This window comes from Capsicum annuum, chromosome 2 (assembly GCF_002878395.1).
Source record: "Capsicum annuum cultivar UCD-10X-F1 chromosome 2, UCD10Xv1.1, whole genome shotgun sequence".
NCBI lineage: Eukaryota > Viridiplantae > Streptophyta > Magnoliopsida > Solanales > Solanaceae > Capsicum > Capsicum annuum.
In genome coordinates, this window is record NC_061112.1 from 9,641,267 (window position 1) to 9,668,962 (window position 27,696).

The following is a 27,696-nucleotide window of genomic DNA, read 5'->3' on the forward strand; positions in this document are numbered from 1 at the left end:
CTTTGGGAATCTGACATCTAGTTCCATCTGGGACTTCAGGATTCTTGCATTTGAATATAGTTCCCCGAATTGGAGACTCTTCATCATCTTGTGGCTCAGCAGAAGGGGACTCAGTTGATGGTCCCTCAGACTCATGCCCCTTGGAATTAAGATGATCTGAATCATGGTCTTCAGATATATCATGTTTAGACTCTTGTTGCTCAGAGACCATCTACTCAGAAGTTGTATGCTCGAATGTTGTTGGCTCAGTGTTACTTTCTTCACTCTCCTCCACCTCAACTGGTGGGGGTTTTTGAGTCTTTTTAGTGCTTTGCTTCTTCTTTTGATTCTTGAGCAGAGGCTCTTCCTCTTTATAATCAGACTTTTCGTTGAAGAGTGTCCGAGGTACACTTCCCTTGGTCAATTTCTTTATGGATTTTGAGTTCTTTCCTTTGGGTGCCATTTCAAGACCTGCACAAGAGAAAAACAATAAGTTGACCCACAAGAGTACAAACACAAACACATTGATCATTGAAATTCTACACCCTTTGAAAGGGTTTACTAATACTTCAGGTCCCAAGTATGACAAAATTTCTAATAAGCCGTCACAATTGTGATAACTTATCATGAATATCGTCAGCCCTAAACAGAACTCACAAAATTCATATTGACTTCTGATGACATTTCTGACAAGCCGTCATAGTTGTGATAGCTTATCATGAATTTCGTCATTTATAAACAGAACCCCAACCTGATTTTAACTCAATTTCATTTAAATCCACTCTATTTTCATTTTTGAGCTGAAGTTTTAAACCTTAAGCTTGCACAACAAACCCTAGTTTCGATTTTTATCCATTTTTGCAAGCTAAACTTGGTTCAAGCTTCTTGGGAACTTGGGTTTTTATCAATTTATCACTTACCACTTGAAAATAAAGGCTAGGTTTCGAGCATAACTAATGGGAGCCTTTAATATGGTTACACAACCAAGAGAAACTAAAAAGAGGTTCTTGATTTTGATTGCAAACCAACACATACAAGGAAACTTTCTTTTGTTTTAGTTGGAGAGACTTTGAAAGGGGAAGAAAATAAACCAAATATGGAAATAGAATAACTTAAAGGAAATAAAAACTAAGCGGGAAGGTGGAAAGGCCAAACTGTGGGCCAGGTCGGATCTTTTATAAGTTGGCCCACAGTTTCAGCTAATGTTGGGCTTTTTGTGACGACATTTCTAATAAGCCATCACAATTTTGATAGCTTATCACAAATGTTGTTAGCCTTAACAGAAATTTCCTCAAAGCTGTTGTTTCTGACAACAAAGCTGACGACTTATCATAATTGTGACAGCCCATCAAAAATGTCGTCAGGAGCACTCGGCTGGATATATCGATTCCACCTTCTTTGAACTAGAACCTAACTACAAAAATTAATAATTTGCTGGAATATAAAAATTTTGGGTTGCCTCCCAATAGCGCCTAATTTACTGTCGTGGCACGACTTGGTTATCTTCTTGTCTACTCAGACTTCGCCAAGACAACTTGTTGATACCCTTTTACCATCTTCATAGAATACGTCCATGATTGAGAAAACACTCATCTCCTTTTCCGGTGTCATGGATGAGTGTATTTTGAATCTTGCTTCCTTGTCATTGAACCTAAAATGATGGGAACTATCACTCTCCCAGTTGCAAGGAATGGTCTACCTAAAATGATGGGAACTTTGAAGTCCACCTCACAGTCCAGGACTGCAAAATCAACAGGCAGAATAAAGTTGGCCACCTTTACCAATACATCGTGTAATATACCCATTGGCTGTTTTACAGACCTATCTACCATCACCAATCATATGTTCGTCGAGGTAGGATCCACCAAACCAAGTTTCTTGTACACAGCGAGTGGTATTAGGTTTATAATGGCTCCCAAATCGCATAGTGCTTTTATGAAATTTTGGGACCCAATAGTATACGGGATGGTAAACGCTCTCGGATCTGCCTTTTTCTACACTAAAGACCTTGTAGAGATAGCGCTAAAATGAAAGAGATTGTCCACCGGCTCATGGCTAACCTTCTATTTCTTAGTCACAAGATCTTTCATGAACTTCGCGTATCCTGGCATTTGCTCAAGTACCTCAACCAAAGGCACATTTATTGTTAATTGCTTGAGCATTGCCATGAATTTGCTAAATTTTGCATTATCAACCTTTTTCTTCAACCACTGAGGAAATGGAGGTGGTGCTCTTGGGATAGTTTTCAGCATTACCTCCTTCTCCTTCTCTTTGTCTTTATCCGGTGCATCATCAAAATTATCCAGCTTCTCAGACTCCACTGGACCACTTTCTTCTGGTTCAACAACAACTACCTAATTAATTACAGGTTTGCCCACAGAAGGTCCAGGTAATATCTTACCACTTTTAGTGGTAATAGCCATGCATGAGCCATCATTCCGTATATTTTGGACCGTATCACTTGGTAATGTTCCGCTCTTCCTCTGAATGCTGCGGAGAGTTGGCTCATCTGCTGCTCCAACTATTTGAATGCGGTGGAGTGTGAGTGCACCAACTGACTGATGGATGTGATATCGATCTTCATAGTGGTCATACCAGAGTTGGTAGCTTCCACTCCCTTCAATAACTTAGCCATCATGTCCTCCATGGACATCTTTTTAGAACTTATTGAACCAGCCTCACGATTTCCAGGAGAAACATATAGCTTGCTCCTGTCATTGTTATTCTTCCAATTTCCTTGCTCCCTATCTTTAGAACCAGGCTTATCATAGTAAGTCCGACCTTGATTCCCTTGGATATTGCCTCAAAAACCTCTTTGATTATTAACATAGTTAGCCTCTTTATTTGCATTAGCCTCACTTCTATCCTAATATCCCATAGCTTTCCCCTTTTTAATCTTGCCTAATATCAAGTTCTTGGTTAGTAAGTCCATCTATGTTGTAAAGTGAGCCATGTTTTGTTCACGCTCCTCTTCTCTTTTTGATTGTTCCAAAGTAATACCTACAGAAGCAGTGGGGCTAGCCACCACAGAATATCTGGTATGCCATGCCCGACTCTATTTGGTCATTCTGTCAAGCATCTCTGAAGCCTCTAGGAATGTAAGATTAACAAATGAACCACCAGCAACATTGTCTATAGTTGGCTTGGTAACGGAGTTAAGAGCTCTATACAAAGTCTCCATCGAATGTATGTCCGTCATGTTGTGGTTTGGACACTATGTCAGCTTCTTCTTGAAGCTTTCCCAGGTTTCATCCAAGGATTCAGTCCGGAGCTGCTTAAAGTTGTTGATTTCATCCCTTAACTGTTCCCTCCTGGAAGGAGGAAAGAACCTTTCTAGGAAACCTCCTTTCAACTACCTCTAATTAGTTATAAAATCGAGTGTCAGCTCATTTAGCCACAATGTTGCCTCCCCAGACAGAGACAATGGAAACAATCTCAACCGGATAGCATTCTGGCCCACTCCTGGGTTATCAAAAGATTTGCAGATGGTGATAAAATTCACCAAATACAAGTTCGGGTCATCCCCAGGAAGGCCACCAAAAACCCCTTCAAATTTAGAAGTTGAATCATAGTACTCGTAATATTGAATTTTGCCCCAGGTGCCAACAGTGAAGAAATAATTGCACCCGCTGCACCTGCTCCGTCCATTCTACCATCATCATCATTGAGATCATACTGGACAGGCTGGTACTCTTGCCTTTCTCGGAACGGACGGTTCCTGTTAACATTACGTTGTACTGGTCTAGCTATTTGCTCAACACGCCTTGGTTTTCCAGGATTCAGCAACTCCTCGTCTCCCAAATCTTTTTCCTTAGGATTTGGATGTCGTGCTTGTTGCCCAACATTTTACATATTTACTTGAGCTCTAGCTAAGGCTGCCAATCTGTCAGCCTCTTGCTGTTCTGTGATTCTTCCAATTCGTTGCGGTTCTAGATTAGGTGGTAATAATGGTTCTCCGGAACTTCTAAGTTCTTGGCATACACTATAAAGATCCTGAAAATAAAGAAAAACAACAAATAAACATAAAACTAGGAAATTTGACTAACAGTTAATTAGCGCACACAAACTTCAGTTTTCAACCATATTCCCCGGCAACGACACTATTTTTGATAACGCACAAACTAAACCTCTCAATGAGAATGTAAGAGATCATTGTCAATATAAAACCCAAATAGGTTGGGGTCGAATCCCACAGGGAATATGGTGTGAGCGTAATTCGTTTGCGATTTAATCAACTGATAGTTCGATGTTTCTAGAAAAGGGGGGTTTTAGTTAACAAGTAATTGTTGGTCACTTTAGTTTAAATGTTTGTAATCAAGAGTTTATGAAAAACCAGAATTATGTTCACTAGGGGTTTTAGTACTTGACAGATGCTAATAGTAGTTCAAGATTCTCTCAGTAGATAGGACAACAAGCTATCTTTATCAAAGTTATGCCTAAATGTCTCTTGACCTACTTAAGCATTTAATTACCTAATCCTCTCAGACTTAGGAAATTTATTTTCATGACCAGATTTTACCTCAGGTTAATCAACCTTGTTACAACGTCAATTATTAAGTGGAAGTTTTTGTTTCTTTCAAGTCCCTGTTAATAATTCACTTCCCACTATATTTGATTTCTTTCTCAAGAAAATCAAAGCATGTGTTATCGATTGTTTGCAACGAACAGACAATAATTAAAACCTCAGAATTATCAAAAATTTCTACTACCTTTTAAATCTTGAACTCTTCGCATCTTATCAAGACTTAACCCTAGATCCCATAATTCAGGTTAATGGAATTTAGCCATGCATGATGAATAATTGACACAACTAGATGAAGTCATGCTTTGAAAGATAAACTTACCACAAGATAAATAATGACTAGTGAATAACATATTAGATCACAATCGAAATCCCAAAATAATGACTAAAATCTCTTTAAAGTAATTGCTTTTTTCAAGCCAAGAAAATTAGAGAGAGAAAATATCAAAATACGTGTCTCTAAACTCAAGGTTCAAAACTCTTAAGAAAACCCTAAACAAGGCTTTAAATAGTTCACCCTAACTATGTAAATAAAATAATAAAATTAAGAAATTCCTCGGATTAGGTGACACCATTTGTGATAGCCTATCAGGAGGCTAACGACTTATCACAAACGTCGTCAGCTTCCTTTATGATGGTACTCCCTGCCTAACACTGATGACAATGGTGATCCCCTATCATCTCTTTGACGACCTATCACAAATGTCGTCAAGGCTTTTCCTCAGCTCTCATGTTTGCCTTAGGCTGATGGTAATCTTGACGACTTATCAGCTCCTTGACGTCCTATCAAAAAATGTCATCACAGCTTTCAACTTAGGCTAATTCTCTATCTACTCCTGATGATGAAGTCGATAGCTTATTATCACAGGATTGACTAATTATCACAAATGTCGTCAGCCACACTTTGCCTTTATTTACTTCAGATTTCAACTCATTTGCTTCCATTCTTGTTGGTTCTCTAGCATCATAGCTTCTACTTCAAAATCAAATATAAACAATCAAAAAAAACAAAACTTGCTTAAGACTTTGCAATTATTCTTAATTAAAAGCCTCAAATATGTTAGCATTAGCTCATACATCAGCGTCTACTCTGAAATTCCAACCTAGTTGGTAGAAATTTAAGATTTTACTTCAAGTATCAAATTTAAAGATCAAAGTAAGAAAATTTACTTTAGATTACTTTTATTTTCTATTTTGAGTAGTCTTGTATTGGTACTCAATTAGTGTTTTGAATTTTAAAAAACCCTAGATGATGTTGTTTGAGTATGGATAAGGGATTTTCTTAAATTGATTTAAGCATTTATTTGTTAATCTATGCAAACTTCACTTTAGGGGTGCTTAGTAGGATTTAAAGATATTATTTTCTAAGACTTGATGTTTAAAAATAACATCCACAGTGAAGTCTAAGAGACCCCAATAATTGGTGTAAATTGTTGAACGTAAGGAATTGGTATTCTTGCCTTTACAAATGATCATGAATTTGATTTTGGTTATAATTTTGTTGAATATAAGAGATGAAAGTGCAAGTGTTCAAAAACTACCTCAGTGAAGTTCCCACGACTCTCCCAACAACTTGTACCCAAAGGTAATGAGTCATCAACTGAGTCATGACCACTGATAGTGTTGTTCAAAATTGCAAGGTTTTTGATGTTTGTGAAAACTACTTAGTGCGAGTCTCATGATGAGTCATAGAGACATACAATGGGTCAGAGTGTTAACACATACAGAGAACAAAAGTCTCAAACTTTAGGTGATATAGCCAATGATTCATCCAATAGGTCATAGCCATTAATAATTACTAATTACCTAACCAGTAGGGGCTGAAAGTACCTAAAATACACATGTTTTTAATTTCAAATCCTTTGAGTACTTATATTTACCCTGCACAGGAAATATGAAATCCAAGAGTGACATACTAAAAAGAGTTTAAAATAGGGGAAACCTACTCCTAAGAAACAAGCTCGATCCACTAGACGATTGAAAGATATGAATTAATAAAGAATCCAATAGCTTAGGGTGGGAATATCCACTTTTGACCTAGTTGAGCCACATCAAAGTTTTCCTCAGACATAGAGGTCGAGGCCTAAAATAAATAAAGTAGCGGTGACCCCACCTCATACCCATGAATGACCTCATACCCATGAATGAACTCCCTAGTAATGTTTGAGGATGAAAGATACCTCAAAAGTTAATATGGGATAACATATGGTAGTCCCTCAAAGACTTAAGTAGGGTCAGTGTCTGGGAGATAGGTCTCTAGTGAGGCCAATGATGAGACCTTCTCAGGAATCCCTATAACACAGAATGAGTCTCTACTACATGGTCAACCCACACTCCAGATTTAGTTAGCCCCATAGGTCAAGATATAGGATATTTAGGGAATGCAGTCCATCTATGATAGGGACATTGCAATCTATAAAAACATGGGTCAACCAAAGAAAGGTTTCTGTGAGGAGTCGAGATTGATCACTATGGGTATGCTTGAGATGCCTAAGTTAGAGAGGTTAGTTAAATAAGTTCAAATAGACGACTAAGAAACTGAATTAATACAATCCTGCACTTCTTTCTAAGTTCTATTCTACATATCAGGCCACCCTAAATGTGTTAGATTAACATACTTTTTTATGGAAGGTTTAACCTCTAATCGCCACTCTTTTTCTTCAAGATATTTAGGTTAATATCTTAATTCACACTATTTTATGCTTTCTCCGTGGTCGGGACTTTATGCCTTTGACTAACACTATAGAGATAGATCATCACATAGACAAGACGAGGAAGAAAAGTCGAAGTAAATTAGCATTGATGACACAATGGTACACTTTTGATAGATGGTGAGTATTATTGGTATGATAAAAGAACATATTTATGGGTTAGAAGTAGAGAGTCACCATAAAGTAGGGTTTCTTGAACTTTTTTTCTAAATCTTGGTAAACTCTGATTTGTCACTAATTAGGGCCCATATTAGGGGATAATCTTTTAATCCCTATCTGAGCTGCATTCTTAATAGGAATTATAGAGGGATACAAGATTTATATTGATAGGTTGATTGCACCAGAAATCTAGGATCAAACTATTGAGGAAAAGACGAGCATCCTGTTTCCATGCTTAGTTACTCAAAAATATTTGTGCTGCTAAAGATTTATCATTTTTTGGCTCATTGTACAAATGATCTTAGGCTGATTTGGTACCCAACAAATCATGTTTCTATGGTGAAGTCTATAGTGGGTGTTGCACTATTAGCAAAGGCATTTTAGTCTAGAGTGTAAATAGAGGTTGATACAATTAGATTTATTGATATTAGGGATACACATATTGTGTTCGAGACTCATGCTACTGGTGATGCTACCAATTCTTCTACTTCACAACCGACTTTAGTCCTTATATCACCTAATACTACTCTGAGTTCATCCATTCCTTACTCATATGCAAGTGGATATGTTATATTCCCATAGGAGTTCCTACAATAGGTGCTAAAATGATTGACCATTAATAAAAAGCGGGTTGATAATATCAAAAGTAGGATTCAACCTTGGGAGAGGGGTGATATTAAGATATAGATATATGGGATGTAGACCCAGTTTGATCGTTTTGGGTGAAGGTTGACTGATAATCTTGAGGGTGTGATATGACTTGACCAGGATTTGATCAAATAGAAGCTTGCTTCACTTTGGGTTGCAGTTCATGATCTATCCTCTAGATAGTTCCCACCATTCTCACCTATCGACATACCCATGATTAAGGAGGAGTTTGAGTATGAACATATGGGGAAATATGGGTAAAGTATAAAGTACAAATAATGGTAAGGAGATGACCTAACAAAAGAGGAAGAAAAAAAGAGAAAAGGATGATTACAAAAAAGTTGCAAGTGATAGAAAGCACACCATTGAGGATCACTTATCAAAGATTCATAAAAGGAGGTGAGAAACCGATAGATTCATAGTTCATGAGGTCTCAAGAGTTGAATTTGTTGCTATTTCTGAGAGTGGTGAGGGTAAAATAGTTGCCTTCACTAGTTCTACACCTTTTAGTTCACTAATCACTACTAATTCCAATATTGATTTGACTTCCCCGACCATAGATGAGGCTATGATATTAGAGATTGAGGTGTCCTTTGAGACCTCAATAGCAATGATTCTAAAGCTTATTACTAGGGAACCACGGGTATGTCCTAACCCATCATTCTTTTATTTTTTAACGAGAAAAGACATGTTTTAATCCCTGAACACTTCCGCTCAACTTACTTTAGTACTTAGACTAAACTTTTAGTTATTTACCCCCCTTAACAATTTAATAGTGAATTAATTTCAACCCTTAATATATAATACGACTCTCACAATCGAGAGTGTGTTACACTCGCTTACACATCAATGCCACATCGGAGCCACAACATTGTCATGTAAGAAATTACTATTTTTCTTAAAAAAATTAATCCCACACACGTTATTTTATATATAAATATATATATATATATATATTAAATAAAAAAGGCACCCCCACCCCCATTTTCTTTCTTCTTCATACCCCCCACACCCCTCTCACCACGCCCCTTTCTATGTTTTCTCCTCTTTCATCCCCTACCCCACTCATCATCCTAAAAACACAGCCCCCCATTTTTTTCTTTTTGAGATCATCCCCCCAACTCCCACCTCTTACAAATTCCCCCCTCTCCCTCCTTTTCTAGCCCTCACTCATTTTTTTTTCTTTTTTAAACCATCAAAACCCCCAGCCCCTGTACACCCCTCTGTTTCTCCTCTTTTAGCCTATACCCATTCACACATGAAAAATGCAACTCCCCCTAACTCTACCCCCTTTTTCTTTCTTCTTCAAACACGAAAATACCTCTCACCTGGTCAATTTTTTCATTTATTTTACTACTAAAAATTTATCTTATTATCAAAAAAAATTTAAAAGTAGAATCAAAAGAATTCTCAATGATGATAAGTAGTTCAAAGATAAAATTATTGGTTTATTTTCTTTTTTCAAATTTTGAGAGAATTGAATTGAAAGTTGAGATGGTGTTTAACGGGGGAAAAATTATAATTTGATGTTTTTGTGGTTGTTCTTTGGTGGTGTTAATGGAGGAAAATGGAAAAAATTAAAGAAGAGAGTTGGTGGTTGTGATTATGGTGTTCAATGAATGTTGTTGTTGTTTATGCTTTGCAGAATAAAGATGTCCAGGGTTTTTTGTTTATTTTTTTTATTATATTTAAAATATATTATTAATGAAACCATTTTTTTATAAAATAACCGCACTTTTTTAACCTTGATAATGCCACGTCAGCATTAGTGGGGAAACTAATTCAATATAAACTTATTAAGGGGGATAAATAAACGTGTGCTAAGTTAAAGTGCTAAAGTAAGTTGAGCGGACAAGTTCAGGGGTGAAATGTTGTCTTTTCTCTTTTCTAACTATAGTCATGTAGTGAGATCACTACATATTCTCTAAGTTGAAGGTAGAGGTGTACCACCACTCAAAATATTTTATTGTTGTGTTTCTTTTCCCTCAGGCGTGCTACCATAGTAAAATGAGCACGTTTAGGATTTTATATTATTTATTGTATTTGTGTTATTTTTGTTATAATTTTTTAAGAGAAATATAGGGGAACAATAGTGCAATCTTGTTATGATAGTTTAAATGTTTTGATTTGACCTTTAAATAATACCCCTCCTAAAAATTATTTTAGACTGTGTATTGTAGCTATTTTTGGAATGTGTCCATTTTGGATCTTGTTATAACATTAGAATTATAGGTATAATAAATGTACCTTAGCAGTGCATGAAGAAGATAGGTATTTGATAGTGTAACCTTATTCTATGTGCATGTGAGGTACTTATTTGGTCAGCTATGTGTGTCCAATCTTGAACATGCCTAATTAGTATTGCCTAGGTTGCATGATAATTTATTTGTAAATGATCATAGGTAATTGAATAGTCCACTATCAACCTAAATGATCTACCAAATGGAACAAATATCCCTTGATCCTGAGTTTAAACCTTAATAGACCTATTTCTTTCATTAGCCTAGTCACCTTCCTAATTATAATTACAATGAACTTATTTTGGTCTTAGTCTTTATTTGGACATTATGTACCTTAATTAAGGCTAATTGTCTAAGTTTTAGGGTGTCTATGTAATACCTCACATTATTCTTAACTCAGTTCAGCACCTAGCTGCATGCATAGGAGGTTTAAAGCCTGAAAATTTCACTAAGTGTTGGGGCTTAGTCATTTTTAAGGCCTCTTAACTTTGATGATTTTTAAATTGGTCTTCCCGACACCGATACATTGTATTTTGAGTTAATTCATGTTCAGGGGTGTAAGGTACATGTTTCAAAGAAGTTTTGGATTTTTTGAATGCGAATTGGGTCATGTTTGGATCACGATTCTAGCAGCTCATCGCGATAGGGTCGCATCGCGGTGGTAATACAGATAGAACCCTCATCCTATCGTGGTGACCATGTAATTCACAATCCAGTTACGAATTTAATTGCCTAAGGGTAAATTATATCTTTTCCCCTCAATCCAATTCATCAAATCACAAATTATAAGACTAGTTAGGGTATTTTTTGCCCATCTTCTCTAATTTTCTCTTAAAAACAAACCTTCTCCTCCCATAAGATCATCAAATTCCATTTCTTTCTCTCCAAAAAACTAATAATTTAAGTTTTCCAATCCAAGAATATTCAAGAAAACATCAAGATTGGTGATACATCTCACAGTCTCAATTTAATATTCAATAGAGAATTTAGTTTAGGTTTGCTTGACCAAAGCATATAGATTACCAATCATTTAGTTATCAGATTTTAGTATTTCAGTTCACAGATTATTTCAGAAATGTGTATATGCTTGGTTTTGTATTCTCAGTATTTTAGTTTTCATGCATGCTTACTTAGTTATTTCATACTATTTAGTCAGTCAATATTTCATGCATATTTAAACCATGTATATTATCCTAACCCCATCTCATATACCAGTACATTCAAAGTACTAACTGCATACTCTTCTTTGCTCTATGATGTCTTATATCATAGGTTCAGACACTCAGTTTCTCAACTGTACTCAGACAGTCTAGTGCTTTAGCAACACCAACATTTGTGAGTCCTCATCTATCGAGGACTTGTTATGTTTATTCAGTTATTTCCATAATTCTTTGCTGTTAGTCAGTTAGAGTTAATTAGTACCTGTCCCATCAACTCCCTCATCAGTTTAGTGTCATTCAAACATTCAGATAGTTAGTCAGTTTATCAGTATTGTCAGTTGCATTTTTAGTATTGTTATCAGATGTTTACAAACTTGTGTTTTAGTCACGCTTACAGCGTTTGGATTGATTTTTGTCTTAGTAGTTTATTTTCTGCAACTATGTTTTATTGCTAGTTTATTTAGTGCTCACAGCTGGAACCAGCTCATGGGTTAGCTTATGGTCACTTTTGACCGTAAGCACTGTTGTCATGACTAGGGGTAGTCTCAGGTCGTGACAGGTTATCATAAGGGTGCATAATACAAAGTGGGTATGAAAAGTATTTAATTAAAGAAATGATAGCGAGGTGTGATAAGAAAAAGAAAAGAATAAAAAATTAATCAAGTTTGAAAAAAAAAGAAAATAAAGAGAAAATATGAAAAGAAAACAATACCCGAAGTCCGCAGGAAAAAAACAATAAGGAAGAGGAAAATAAATATTATTGAAAAGTGGAACAAAAAAATAGTGTAATTCCATAGAATGTCAAGTCACTATACCATCCCCAAGCCTACGTTATAATCCAATAAAAGTCCTATAGTTGTCCTAGTCACACCTTACAAAACACTAAGGCATAGAAAATAATGGCAAACCTATGGTATTTCACATATATTTTTAGAATTTATTTGTGAGAGTGAGTGTCTTGATGCGGTCCCTAATTATATTTGCATCTTTAGACTATGAACATATGGTACATAGCTGTTGAGAGGACACACGGGTTGTATTGTTGTTTCTACTTTCTTGGGTAATGTCATTTACGTATATGCTTGGTTTCTTGTTTATAATATGATGCCCTATTTTGATCCCTTTATGTCATGGTAATGGGTTGAATATACATTCACATTGATTATTTATTCTTGTATCAAGGGATATTGAAGCATTTGTTCAAAAAATTAAGGATATGACTGTCATAGATCTCCTAGGTTTCTGTAACAGACATTTCCATCGTTATAGTTAAGTATAGTGTGCCAAAATTTGGGTTAAGGTTTCCCCAGATTAGGAGACAGAAATTTCATGCAATACTAGTCTTTGATGAAATCCAAGTGTGGTTTGGTCTAGGTTAATCTAGGAATGGATTAGTTAAAGGTTATGATTTGGGGTGACTTTATGATAGCTAAGATGATGAGGAATTCATAGAAACTTTTGAAATTGAATTAGTATTAGTAGAACTCTTGGTATAGAATTTACATAAAGGTGTTAGTCCCGAATGCCAAAATTTAGGCATGTGTTGTAAAATGTAAAAATTAGGAAAAAATATCGAGCTTCTGCCTTGTCTACCCTACTAAAGCAGGAGGCAGGTTGATACTACTGTATTACTATAGTATTCTTCTTATAGCAGGAGCCAGTTTTGGCCAATCCCTCCATAGTAGGTGAATTCTGCTAAAGCAATGTTACTATAGCGGGATAGGGCTGCTATAGTAGGATAAGTGTTGATTAATGCAAAAGTTTCCTAAAACAAGATTTTTATTCCACGATCAACCAAGCACTGAGAGAGGTAACTTTGTACACATGGTATTTTTAAGATTTTTAATTTTTTTCATGTGGAAAATTCAAAAAGCTTTTCATAGATATAAAATTCACCTAAAATCAATAACCAGGTAAGAAGTTATGACTATTTTAAGTTCCCGTCATAAAATAGCGCCATATTGGCCAGTGGCGCACCGTGCCATAAGCTAAAATGGCAATTGTCCATTTTCAGTGTCTCAGTGCGATTTTCTCCACGTCGCACCAAAGTTTTAGGTCGCAAAAGAAGGGGCAATGCGATGGCTCTGCGTCGTGTCATCCCTCAATTTCCCAATTGTCAAAATCCAGTGACACGACGCGATAGGGCCGTGTCACGCTAGGGGTCCAATTCAGAAAATTTTTACTGAAATTAAATGACGTATCCAGGGTTAAAAGGGTCAACTTCCTACCTTGATTTAAACCCTTTAACATATGATTCAGCCACTTTTCACCCAAAATACACTAGTTTCTCTCAAGAACAAGCTAGGGTTTTCATAGAAGATCCAATTTCAAGAAAGTTTTACCGTCAATCTTCACGAAATCACGAACTAAGGTATGCATTGTGTTCATTCATGGACTCATTCCATCCATGAAGCTCAAGAACCTTGTTTTATCTATAAATCATGGTATTTATGTTGTGGGTTATTTGTAATCATGTTGTTGACGTTGATTGATTTCAAAGTTGGAATCTTTGTGTGTTTATCATGATATTAAGTTACCATGCAAGATAAAATCCATGAATTTAGTTGCTTATGATGTGTAATTTGATGAATTCACTTATGCCCTAAGTTGTGCATACAAGGTGGTTGATAAAATACTTGAAAATGTAGAAATCATGCTTTATAGCTCAAGACATTAGCTAAATGTGACGTGCTTGTTATCCTCCTATGGTTAAATGGTTTCTATGCTATCATTGTGAAATATGTATGTTGTCGGAATAGCCATGATATTAGAATATGAGATTATGATATGATTATCAGCATTCTCGTCCATGTTGAGACATCATAGCCTGCTATATGAGGGTAGATGAGGTGGATTAGCCTTGCTATATGAGGGTAGATGAGGTGGATTAGCCTGCTATATGAGGGTTCCCACCGTTCTCACTAGAGTTACCTGTTATATTAGGGTCACTCATATGTTGTCCTTACCAGTGGCACGGTATTTACACCCTTCCAATCAGGGCATAGATTGGACCCCAATTTAGCTATAATGCAATATTTGGGGCATGTCAGTTAGATGACTACCTCCCACAGTCTCAGTATAAGGCTCAGTAAAAGAACTAAGATAGTTCTTCAGAATTCAGGACTGTCAGATACAGTCAACTCAGATACAGTACGGAACTCAGCTAGTTCCATCAGATTTAGGACTGTCAGATACAGTCACTCATGTTATCAATTATCAAAATTCAGTCATTAGTCATGTTAGTCATCAACATACTTATGTTATCACGATTTCAGATATAGTTACTATGTATGCAAGCATGTATTCTCACATTCATATTAGTCAGTTAGCCAGTATTGTTCATGTATGTGAACCCTATGCTTTCAGTCTACCTCATATGCATACCAGTATATTCAAAGTACTGACGTATTTGCGCTATGGTGTCTTATACCATAGGTTCAGAGACACGAGCTCTAAAGCATCAGTAGATTCCAGTCTCAGCTGTCAGAGTTAGCAGTGAGTCCTCATCTTTCGAGGACATGATCTTCATTTTAATATCTCAGTAATTAGTTTATTAGTTGGGGACATGTCCTATCAACTCCTTACTCTGTCAGTTCCGTCAGTTAGAGGCTTTCCAGACTATTATGTTCAGACAGTTATTTTAGTTGTTTTGGGTATTTCATACCTTGTTTAGATGTTATGTTTTACTTTAGTTATGCGAACCTTATGGCCTTTCAGTTCATATTTTTGCATTATTCAGTATATTATGCAGTATATAGGTACATATATCAGTCATGGGTTAGCTTGTGGTCCCTAGGGGTGTAACACCCCGATTTTCTGAACCCGAAGGACCATAAGCTAACCCATGATTGATATCTGTACCTATATACTGCATTATATATCATAAAATGCGGAAATATGAACATGAAAGGCCATAAGGTTCGAACTGAATAAACGTCTGATAACAAAATGTCTGAAAAATGTATAACAATACCAAAACAAGTCATAAATACTGAAAAAAATAAGATCTGAATATCTAATCTGATATCTAGTCTGAAAGCCTCTAACTGAACTGAATAAGGAGTTGAAGGAACATGTCTCCAACTAACTCCATCTAGCAACTGAATAGTAAATATAGCAATAATCATATCGTCCTCGAATGAGAAGGTCTCACTATAAACTCTGAACACTGGAATGCTACTGCTGATCTGGAGCTCGTGCCTCTGAACCTATAGTGTAACTTAAGAGAAAGCACCATAGCACAAATGCGTCATTACGTCTGAATGTATTGAGTATACGAGTGAGGTAGGCTAAATTCAAAGGGTTAAATGCATGAACAATGCTAACTAATATGAACGTGAGAATACATACATATATAAACAACTATGACTGAACTCGTGATGATTCTGACTACTGAGTTTGAATGCTGACAACTTGACTTTACTGTTGCTAAAGTACTGAAAAGATTATTGACTATTTCTGATAGTTCAAATTATGAAGAACTGGTTTGAATGACTGTGTCTAACAGTCTTGAAACTGAATACTGGTAACGTGAGCTATGACAACTGATATAGCTGATATAACTATAATGATCGGACTAATCGATATAACCGATATTGAGCGACTGTATCTGATAGTCTAAGTTCTGATGGAACTATCTGAGTTCTGTTCTACTTGGAGTAACTAAATCTGAGATCAGTTCTATCTAGCAGGTGATCATGAGTATACTGATAATAAGGATGATTTGACTTAGTCTGAGATCAGTCCTATCTAGCGGGTGATCTTTAAATCTAATGATTCTAATACTGATTAATCATAGTTGAGATCTATCCTAGCTAATGGGTGATCTTGAAGTCTATTTACAATGATAAGCATTGACTGTATCTAACAATACTGAATCTGTACTACCAAGCTGAGTTGACTGTGTCTGAAAGCCCTGATTCTGTAACTGAAACTGTGGGATGTGTTCATCTAACTGACATGCCCCAAGCTAAGCTGACTGGGGTCCAATCTCTGCCCTGATTGGAAGGGGGTCAGTACCACACCACCAGTAAATACATCAGTTGTGGAGTCAGTATTAATCTAGAGGGTGACTCTTGGGATCAATCTTATACATATAAATGTGCTAACAAGTGACCTCTTAGTATACCAGTCCTATATAATGGGTGACATCTCGTACCTACGCTGGCAACATAGTTTCGAAACTTAGGGATTGCTTCTAGGGATCTCAGTCCTATTCTAGTGGGTGAGCTCCCATCCCTAGGTCCGCTCGGTGCTAAATCCTACTCCCATCGTGGATTAATCTTTCAAAGAAAGCTCCCAACTTTTTTTGAGACGATTTCAAGCTAGGAAAAGGTATGGTGTATTACAATAGGACATGACATGACATGGCATAATTTTTTCTCGAACTAGGGTGCCGGTGTCGGACATGGGTGCGGATCTAAGTGTCGGATCCTTTATGATCAAATTTTTAAGATTCGAAAATATGGATCTGGATACAGATATGGGTGCGGGGACTCAGCAAAAAAAAATTTAAAAATTTATACACATAGTTACAAAAATATCAAATATGCATAATTATATATATGAGATATTGTGAAAAACCTACATGTAACTTGTTCCTCATAGAGTTAGATCATAAAGGAACGAGACTGCAAGCAAATACACCTCTTTAAAAAGGCATGATTCATTCCTCTTCCTACAACTCACACAACAAAGTATTAAAATAAGATAGTATAACCATAACACATTGAAATATAGCAAATAAAAAACTAAAACAAAGCTAAGATTAAGAGAGATATGAAACATACCTTTTAGTCTTTTGGAGGTAAGCCGAGATGACTAGACGAGTTACTAAGTTAGAATCAAATAAACCAAGAGAAAGTCACGAGAGACAAAAGTCAATCAACCATTCAAATTAAGAGTCAAATGATCACCAAAAATCATACATATACTATATGTTCACAAGTTCATATAACAAAAATAATTACATAAAATTTACATTTAAACTAAGTTCTATTTGAGACATCTAATATGAACATGAGCATATCTAAATCAAAGATCATCTTCTTCAATTTCCTCCATGTTGTCATCTTCTTCTAAATTTTTAACTTTATTTTCAAAGAACACACTTTCTAGTTGAGGTTCGTCGATTGACAATTCAACTAACTCATTGATACTTTCATCAATGTTAAAATAGTCCCCACCTAAAACAATACCAACAAAATTTAAAATATTATGAAATAAACTTATCATAACAAAAAATTACTCAATAAGTATCAAAAGACTTACCTAAATTCCGATATTTTCTTAGACCACTTATGTATTTTTCTTTCTTTTGAGAAAGCAAGTGAAGATTATAATACACAAACACTAACTCTTTCTTGTATTATGGTGTCTTTTAGAGTAAGAAAGAGAAGAAAAGTTGAAAAGTTGGTGAGAAAATAAAGTTCCCAAGAAGTAAAAATAGTAGTACTATAGTATATATGCAAGAATGGACATTTTGATAGATATTTGACTTTTTTCGTTATCAAAAAGTGTATTTTAAAGGTTATTTTATTTAATATAGTACAAATCTCATTAAATGAGATTTGATCTTTTTACTTTTGAATATTTTAATTTGAAAATTTTATCATGTTTTATAGTAAAAATGTATTTTTTTTTTTTGATTTATGTGGCACGATTTTAATTTTGAGAGCCAATTAATTTAATTTTGATCATAAAATTAAATTTTAGAATCATATTAATTCTAAAGTCAAGCGTTGAATTAGTCGTTAATTGTTGTTTCTAATATATAATTACACTTCAAGTATTTTGCTAGTTCAGAACATACATTGATAAGAAAATTAAATGATCTAACAAGATGTGATCCCTAATATGATGTCTTGTTATCAACTAAGTTAATCACATATTATAGTCAATTGTTACTTCTAATATATAATTATATTTTAAGTATTTCAATAGTTCAGAACTTACATTGACAAAAAAAATCAAACGATCTAACAAGATGTGATAATCCCTAATATGATATCTTGTTATCAATTAAGTTAGTCAAATATTGTCAATTGTTGCTTCTAACATATAATTACATTTTAAGTATTACAATAGTTCATAACTTACACTGAGAAGAAGAATCAAACGATCAAACAAGATGTGATCCCGAATATGATATCTTGTTATCAACTTAGTTAGTCAAATATTAATAAATGTTACTTCTTATATATAATTACACTTCAAGTATTTCAATAGTTCAGAACTTATACTGAAAAGAAGAATCAAATGATCTAACAAGATGTGATCCCTAATATGATATCTTGTTATCAATTAAGTTAGTCGAATATAGTCAATTGTTACTTCTAATATATAATTACATTTTAAGTATTACAATAGTTCAGAACTGTTACTTCTAATATATAATTACACTTCAAGTATTTCGATAGTTCAGAACTTACACTAACAAGAAGAATCAAACGATCTAATAAGATATGATCCCTAATATGATATCTTGTTATCAATTAAGTTAGTCGAATATTGTCAATTGTTACTTCTAATATATAACTATATTTTAAGTATTGCGATAGTTTAGAACGGTTACTTCTAATATATAATTACATTTTAAGTATTACGATAGTTAAACCTTTCTTAGTTTGAATCACATGATATTTGATTACTGTTAATTTGAATATGTTTTTGACTTTCAACTCTTTCTTTAAAAATGAGAAACTACTTTTCTTTTAAAATTAGTTCCAAGAGAATTGAATATGTTTATAGATTTTTATGACTTTTAAAAGATAAATTATTTTATTAAAAATAATTTTATTTAAACACAATTTAATATAATTATAGCTATAAGAAAATATTAGATTAGATGTATCAAAAATAATATTTGAATCAATGTAATAATATTATTTGTTAGTTAATATAGAATTTATAATGTACTTTCTCTGTTCCTTTTTAGTTAAAAGAAATGATTATTTAAGAGTATGATTTGATTGATACATTTATTAATTCGTTAGTCTTTATTTATTTACATAGGTAATGCATGTTCTCATATTTTATTTAATTTTATAGTTATTTTATTATTTTTTATGATTAATATTATATTTATCTTTCGTCACAGATGTACCTAAGAAAAATGAAGTTTCCACAAATCTTATGCACATAAATTTCTCCAAAATGCGAAATGAATATTTAAGAAATTAACAAGTACTATCGAGAATAGAAAGATACAAAGGAGATTTATCAGACCATTTATATAAAGAATGAATTGAAACATATTTGTATATGCACAAATATTATCATTTTTATTTGTCTTAATATATTTCTCCGTCACATTTACATATCTACTCTCTAGTAAGAAAGTTATAAAACAAATTTATATGCATCTAATTATTGCAATTGATTTATTCCTTTCATGATTTTACTTGCAAATATACATTTATATATAAAAATATTTACTGATTCTATTTGTCATTTAAATTTTTTAAATAATACAACTAACATATCGATAAACAACAAGTCAAATGAATAATAAAAGTCAATATTAACAATCGAATAATTTTAGACAGTGAATAATGTAATAAAGAAAATTATATGTCAATTTTTTTGATAATTATACGATTCATTATTTTTTGGTAGAGGAGATTGAGATGATTAAGGGGGGGGGTGGGGGGGGGGGGCGAAGGGAGAGTACATTGTTCAACTATATTAATTGAACTATATAAATTTTTGAATTATTTATTATAAATTATATTTAATAATTCTTAATTAATTTAAAATATATTAATATGCTACAATAAAAATTAATTTATTCTTTTAAATTAATAAATAATATTTTTAATAATTTATTTTTTAAAATATCGCATGAATACTTATACTAATTTATTCTTGTAATAAATAATCAACGTGACACCTTATCGTTGATCTTAATAGCTCAGCATATTTTATTCTTATATATCATTTGAAGGACCAAAGATCAATTAAAATAAAATAAAAAAAAAGCATTGATATAGGACTCTGGGTCGTGTCTTCTTCATCCTTGTTCCTCTGCTTCGTCTTCTCTCCTCCGTCTTCTTCCCCAACTAATATTTTTTTTTCCAATACAATACAAATCACGATGCAAACAATTTAGTAGTCCACCACGGCACCGATATTCTCGGCTTCAAAAATCTGTTACATCGTGAACAATACCTGCAACCGCTAATACGAACAAGAAGATTTACCAAGAAAAAAGCTTCAAACGAGACAAAAGGACTGATATAAATTACTATATAGCAGTAAAATCGAAGGTATTTTGTTTTTGAGCTATTCAAATCTTTACTTTGAGATATCAAAATTTTAATTTTTCTCAGAATTGTTGGTCAACACACCCGATCTCGTTTGACCGGATCCAACACAGATCCCACACCCTAACCCGTGTCAGTGTCGTGTCAGACACGGGTGCGGCACCGAAATTGCCGAGTCCGAGCAACCTAACTCACTTCAACAGAAATGACATATCGTCACCCTTGTATTGTGCGAGTTCCTGTATACCTGTATTATACTATTGAATGGTGCTCTACAGCCCAGCGAGATGTGTGTTTAGATTCAAGTACAGGGAAATACGTGCTCTTAAAATTTCTTATGTTTGAGGTTGTCCTTAGCCTTTCTACCTCCAAGGTAGGGGTAGGTCTGCGTACGCTTTACCCTCCCTAGACCCAACTTTGTGGGATTATACTGGGCATGTTGTTGTTGGTGGTGGTGGTATGGATTTTGCCCCTAGTTCTTTCCTTAAAACTGAACTCTTTGATCACCACTGTTTTTGTATTCATTGAAAACATAGTTTGGGCTAACCTGTTCCTATTTCAATGTTTGATTTTTCAGATAAAATGCTGCAGTTATTTCTATCTGAACCATCTTGGAAGGAAAATGCAACTGATGAATCAGTTGAGCAGAGAAAAGCTCTTCTGAATGAGCTAGAATCAGTCATCTGGTCAGTGATGTTGGTGGAAGGGCGATCTGAGTCTCGTCTTTGGCTTTGTAATGCAGTTGCAGAGATGAGGTCTATAACACCACGTAATCAACGTGAGTTATTCACGACTTTATTGAGGTCTAAGCCTCTAAAACGGCCCTTAGTTGGACAACTTCTACAATTGCTTTTCCAGAAGGAACCTCAGAAAGCAGGGCATATCATTGCAAAGAAATGTTTTTTATTAGAAGATTTCTTCAAAGGCAAGGTTTTACTATTTTACTTGAGTTAGTGGGTGAAGTTCATCTTGATTTTTCGTTTTCCTTAAGTTGGTTATTAAGCTTCTTTTTGCTTGATCCTTGAGCTTTGGCTTCTGGTTTTTCCCATGAAGTTTCTCTGATTTTTTCTTGTTTTCATGTCCAAGTTATGAATATCTTACTGAATTGGTCGACTCTTTCCATGAGATATATTGTCTTTTGCGGCTGAATCACTATACTACTCAATCTATTATATCAGTATAAATCCTCTGTACTGATTCAGAGGATTGATCATAGATAAAATATTTTTGCGTTGGACAATTATCGCATCCGTCCTTTAGCTTAGTGAGGATCTATCTGATTTTGGAAGCATGCATGGATATGCAGATATAGAGGATCTAGTGCCAGTTTGGGTCGTTAGTGTAGGGTATTACTTGGTGGGTGTATTATTCTTGTTATGCCACCTTGTTTCATGCTTTACTACGAATTTGTTTACTATTCTTTGTCTACTATTCCCTGTGGGTGTCGTATTTATGCTATGTCATCTTGTTCAATGCTTTATTACGGCTTTGATTATTATTCCTTGTCTTGAGCCGGGGGTTTATCGGAAACAACCTTTCTACTTCTCCGGAGGTAGTGGTATGGATTGCGTACATCTTACCCTCCCCAGACCCCACTATGTGGGAATACACTGGGTTTGTTGTTGTTGTTATCAATATCTTACTCTGTCTGTTCCCGCTTTAGTATGCTTTGTTGGGCTTTCTTTAGCATTTTGTCTTGGCTTCTTCACTCCCGTTGTTTTTCTTTTTTGTACTGCTTTGTAATGCCTTTACTTGAGCCGAGGGTCTATCGGAAACAACCTCTCTACCTTGTAGGGGTAAGGTCTACGTATGCACTATCCTCCCCACCGGATCCCACTTGTGGGATTACACCGGGTATGTTGTTATTATTGTATCAATATCTTACTGTATCAAATCAAATTGAACTCTTTCCAAGATGTATCAACTCATGTCAGCTATGAAGGGTTCCTTCCCAACAATATATTTTGCTTAGCTCAGCACTAGCTTGGTACTGAGTTTATTAATAAAATTTATTTTTTTCGTGATAAGAAAATAAAATTTAGACAATGCTTGACATACTGCAATTTTGGTTTAGCTAACTAGAAAAACGAAAGGAAATGCTTTTAAATCCATCAGCTTCAAATTTGAAATAATTAAATGACTTTGAAAGTTAGCTAAGTGTATGCCTTTGAAGTTGACTTTATAAATGACAATTGATAGCTTAGTGTTAAGGCCCTCCTCATCTAACCATGAGGTTCGGGTTCAAGTTAGTGAGGGAGCAAAGACGTGAAAGTCCATGTTCAGCTCTGGGTAAGGGGGATATACCATTTACAAACCTATGTTGCTCAGACTCGGGTGCTAGTCTAGAGATTGGATTGTTCATCACATAAATTTAGGATTAGGGAGTATGGACTTTGAGTGCTGATATGACCAATAAATATTTGTATGTTACTACATTAAGTGTATATTTCGAGTACTTTAAGCTATTGAACTAAAACCAATCAAAGTTAGTTCCTTATTAAAATACTAATATCTTATTCATAAGATATCTCGTGTAATAGCAAAAATTTCTCATAGTTTATATGTGTGTGTATGAGTGGTGATTTCCCATTAGTCCAAGCCTTAGTGGACATGGTTATTGGGTACTATGGTGATGGGAGGTACCCCTTTGAATTTGTCAAGGTGCGTGTAAGTTGACACGGACACCATGATTACCAAAAAGAATGTATGTATATATATTATTCAAAACACCCGAGGTAAGTTATAATTCCGGTGCTGGTCCCACGCACAACAAATCGTTTCCTTTGAGTTGGATGGACACAGATGTGGCAGGGATTTAGGGGGTTCGAGCAACATAGATATACAACACAACAACAACAACAAACCCAATGTATTCCCACTTAGTGGGGTCTGGGGGGGTAAGATGTACGCAGTCCATACCTCTACCTCTGATGAAGTAGAAAGGCTGTTTCCGAAAGACCCCCGGCTCAAGTCACGAGATATCACACAAACACATAGTACAGCACAGAAGCAGATGACATAACATAGATACGGCACCCATAAGGAATATAAAACAGAGTAAAGCAGGAATGCAGGAATATAAAGCAGAGGAAAGCACACAGATTCGTAATAAACATGGAACACGGAACACGAAACACTGAATACGGAATCATAACAGGAATACACCCCCACCAATTAATTCCCTACACTAGCGACCCGAACTGGCCCTAATCCTCTGCCGTAATTCGCATCTTCCAGACCTTCCTATCTAGGGTCATGTCCTCGGTGAGCTGTAACTGTTCCATGTCCCGCCTAATCACCTCACCCCAGTACTTCTTCGGTCTACCCCTTCCCCGTCTAAAACCATCCAACGCTAGCCTCTCACACCTACGGACCGGGGCATCCATGCCCCTCCTCTTCACGTGTCCGAACCATCTCAATCGTGCTTCCCGCATCTTACACTCCACTGAAGTCACACCAACCTTCTCCCGGATAGTACATGAAATTGCCCGAGTACATTCGTTCTAGGGTTATCATGTTCAAGAGTTACTGAAGGAACAGTAAAGTGAAATAATTCATCTTAATTTCTTCTATGTACTTTTCCTTCTCAAAATTTTGAGGGAAATGAGAATCTAATGTTGATAACTAGTGCTCCTAATCGTTGTTCTAATATTCTTTATATCGAAATGACTCCAATATGATTTTTTGCCTTGTGATTTGGATTGCTGTAGAGGTTAGGTATGTGTACACCACCTCTGTTCTCTGGACTAATTATCTAATCTCAGAATCCTTTTTTTGTGTGTGTGTGTGCAAATTATTGACCATGCAGGAAACCGAAATCATATTTTGCAGTGGTTCTCTAATTTTGCTGGTACTGGTTATGTGGACCATACAAAGGGGGCTAAGGCACTGTCCCAGTTTGCCTTTGTAAATAGAGACATCTGTTGGGAGGAGCTCGAGTGGAAGGGGAAACATGGACAATCACCTGCAATGGTTGCCACAAAGCCTCACTATTTTCTTGATCTGGATGTCGAACGAACAGTGGAGAATTTTCTTGAGTATGTTCCTGAATTTTGGTCATCTAAGGAATTTGCCGAGTCACTAAAAGATGGTGATATTCTGACCATTGATAATAACTTTTTTATCAATATGTTTGTTGACTTGATGTACAAGGATGATTTGAAAGAAGTGTGGGAAATTATAGATGAGTTTCTGATTGAGCAATCTTTCTCCTTCTTATGTCAACACCTTCTTATCATTCTTGGGGAACAAGATCTAATGGTTTTCTTGGATTTACTCCAAAATTATGTTAAACCAAGGTTGCAAAAGATGGATTGCCATGATTCTCTTGATCAGTTGTTAGAGATCATCCTCTCCAAGTGTGATGGCAATAATTCTCTTGATCAGTTGCTTCTCTTGAATGCAGTTGCTACTCAAAGTCGGCATCTTATGCGATTTATACGTGAAGAAGGTAGTCAGGAGCATAAGGAAAAGGTTAAGCATGTCGTTTTCCAAATTTGTAAACCAACAAACCCTAAAGATAGCTTTACACCAATTCTGAGAGAATGCTTCAAAAGAAAATCTTTAGCGACTATCAAATGGTTGGGACTGCAATCTTGGGCTTTCTACTGTTATTTATCCGAGGATTTCCAAAATTCCAGTTCCTGGGAAAGTTTATTTGTTGGCAATGACATAAACTTTCGCAAATCCAAGACTTATCCAATATTAGATCATGATCAGTTTCTCGAAGAAAGTGAATCTGAGCAGAATAGTTCAGCCAGAAATAAGCGCAAGAAAAGGCAAAAATACAGAAAGAAAGAGAGAAGGGATCTTGAAATTAAGGAATTAGATGGGGATGAATTTGCTGATGGAATTAAGAATAGATTGGGGTTGCCTTCGATATCTAGTGACTGGTTGCTTTCTACTGATGGGTATTCTACTACTTGGAGCAGTGTAAGTTCAAAATGAATTGTTTTCATTTAAGGTCTAGCCATATTTTTCCATTGCTATCTTGACATTTGACATATGAATCCTGAACCTTTAGGACCTGTGCTGTCCATCTCTTCCATGTATATGCTGTTAGAGCATTTGACATTTGTCATATATAACTTAGACTGTTACCCGGGCAACTATAACAGGTTTGAGGATTGTGTCCATCTGTAGCAATTTGGATAGCAAAATCATGCTGATTTGCTCATCTTTCTCAGGTGAAAGAATAGGATTTTTTGAGCAGTCAGTTACTTGCATCATGTTACTTCTGCTAGATCTTTGTTTTATATCGATGGAAAGAGGAGTGTGGGTACCTAGACAGTCTCATCAGTAAATGTTGGTAGAGAGTGTGCAGTATCCTTTTTTGATATGTTATAAATAATTTTTGTTTGTGGTTTTCTACTATCATGATTTATACAGGTGGACCTACCCGAACATGTATCAAAACATTGCTTTTTCACATGGATGAAGTGGGTTTTTGCAGAATGAATAGATGACTCTTCGCATGGAGTTGTTATGAAACAACAAAAAAGATTATGGTCTCTTTCTGTCTCCGCTTTCTGATGGAAGAATTTGAAGGTTTAGTTGATCAGTGCTTCAACTGCCCTCTTTTCTGTCTCCATTTAATTTTTTTCTTTTTTGGGTTTTCTTTAGTAATAGACTCAGTGGTAATACTCATGGAGAATTTGCGATATGCTTGTTGCTGTCATGTTACCTTATTTTGTATTTGATTTTTGAGATTGCAGTTGGATTGGAAAGTGAGGCAAAAGTGCCGGTTCTTGATTTCAGTCTGGATCTACGTAGAGGAAGAATATGTTAAAAATGGTTTGCCGCCGGTTGTGATTGTGACTTCTATTTCCTCACCTTGGAATCCTGCCTTGTAAGTCAAGTTTATCTGCCCAAGTAGTGATTGTGAAGGTAACGCTGAGTATGTGGACATTGTAGGTTTAAGTTCAGCTTCTTCCTCGGCTGCTGCGTATGTGCTTAAGGTTCAGCCTTTCTTCCTACCATGTCTCCAATGGGCAGAGTTCCATTATTACCATTTGCCAGTGCCCAGGAGGGAATTCTGGAAGTTCCTTTTCCATCTAGTTTAGGAAACAATTACAAGTTTACAACTACAACATTGCAGGGTCTTATTAACTTAAAAACAAGAACGTAATTAAATTGGCCAGCTTTGGCTCCTTTAGGTTGTATTCCGGCTGCAACTCAATTCACCTCTAGATTCTTAACTTTCTATTGATCTTGATTAGTAAGTTTAACTGTTCAAGTTCACATTTTTTTTGTGTGTGTTCAGAGTTATCTTCCTGGACTGAACCGCATATGCTGTTAGTAAGTTTCCTTAGTGTTGGGGGAAGTCCTGGAGACAGCTCTGCGTTTCTTTTTAATTCATTTGTGCACCTCGAATCCTTTATATTGTGCTTAATATGACTCCTTGTGAAAAAATCGTTTTATGTCCTTTTCTTATGCGCTGTCTGGCTTCTCTGTTGGAGCCAAAAATCGTGGTGTTGATGGTTAAGTTGTACATTTGTATTGCATAGATTGTTATACGGTGTAATGTAACACAAGGATTGTCATGTGGAGAATAAAAATGATCGTATTGGTATATGGTAAATAAAACATACCTAGATTGTTGTTATTTAAGGATTGCCTAATGTAAGCGTAATTTTTTCAGATGTTCTTATAATTTTTGGTTATTACTTTGTGGGGCCGTTTTCTTTAGATTCAAGTGATGCAAGAATTAATGGTCGTTAACAGTGTGGGTTGTAATATAAGGATTGTAATGAAGGAATTAATAAGGAAAAAAAATACATAAATTAGCATATTGAAGTATTAAATTACAAAAAATAACAGCAATTTTATCGAATTTCATTTTGTAGCATATGTATTTTTATGTATTTATATTTTTGTAGCAACAGTTTGCAAAAATATAAAATACATATCAATCATAAGGGCAGTAAAAATCATATGTATTTGTATTTTTGTAGCAACAGTTAGCAAAAATATAAAATACAGCTTACTATGTTATGTAATTATAAAACTGTTGTT

General features: G+C 35.2%; 1 protein-coding gene across 4 annotated transcripts; it reads left to right on the plus strand.

The window, feature by feature from the left end:
• The first annotated feature begins 20,295 nt into the window (after window positions 1-20,295).
• Window positions 20,296-26,924, plus strand: LOC107858493. Of its 4 annotated transcripts, none has more exons than XR_007050916.1 (5): window positions 20,296-20,685; window positions 21,260-21,607; window positions 24,491-25,614; window positions 26,071-26,229; window positions 26,397-26,924. XR_007050916.1 is itself a non-coding variant. In XM_047404682.1 (4 exons), exons 2-4 carry the CDS (start codon window positions 21,265-21,267, stop codon window positions 26,137-26,139), a joined length of 1,536 nt encoding a protein of 511 aa, XP_047260638.1. In that variant the 5' UTR covers window positions 20,329-20,685; window positions 21,260-21,264; the 3' UTR covers window positions 26,140-26,924. The 4 variants fall into 4 exon arrangements, 2 of the variants coding, with proteins under 2 accessions (XP_047260638.1, XP_047260645.1); XR_007050919.1 differs by having other exon boundaries at window positions 20,329-20,685; window positions 26,135-26,229; XM_047404682.1 differs by having other exon boundaries at window positions 20,329-20,685; window positions 26,071-26,924.
• The last annotated feature ends 772 nt before the right edge of the window (window positions 26,925-27,696 follow it).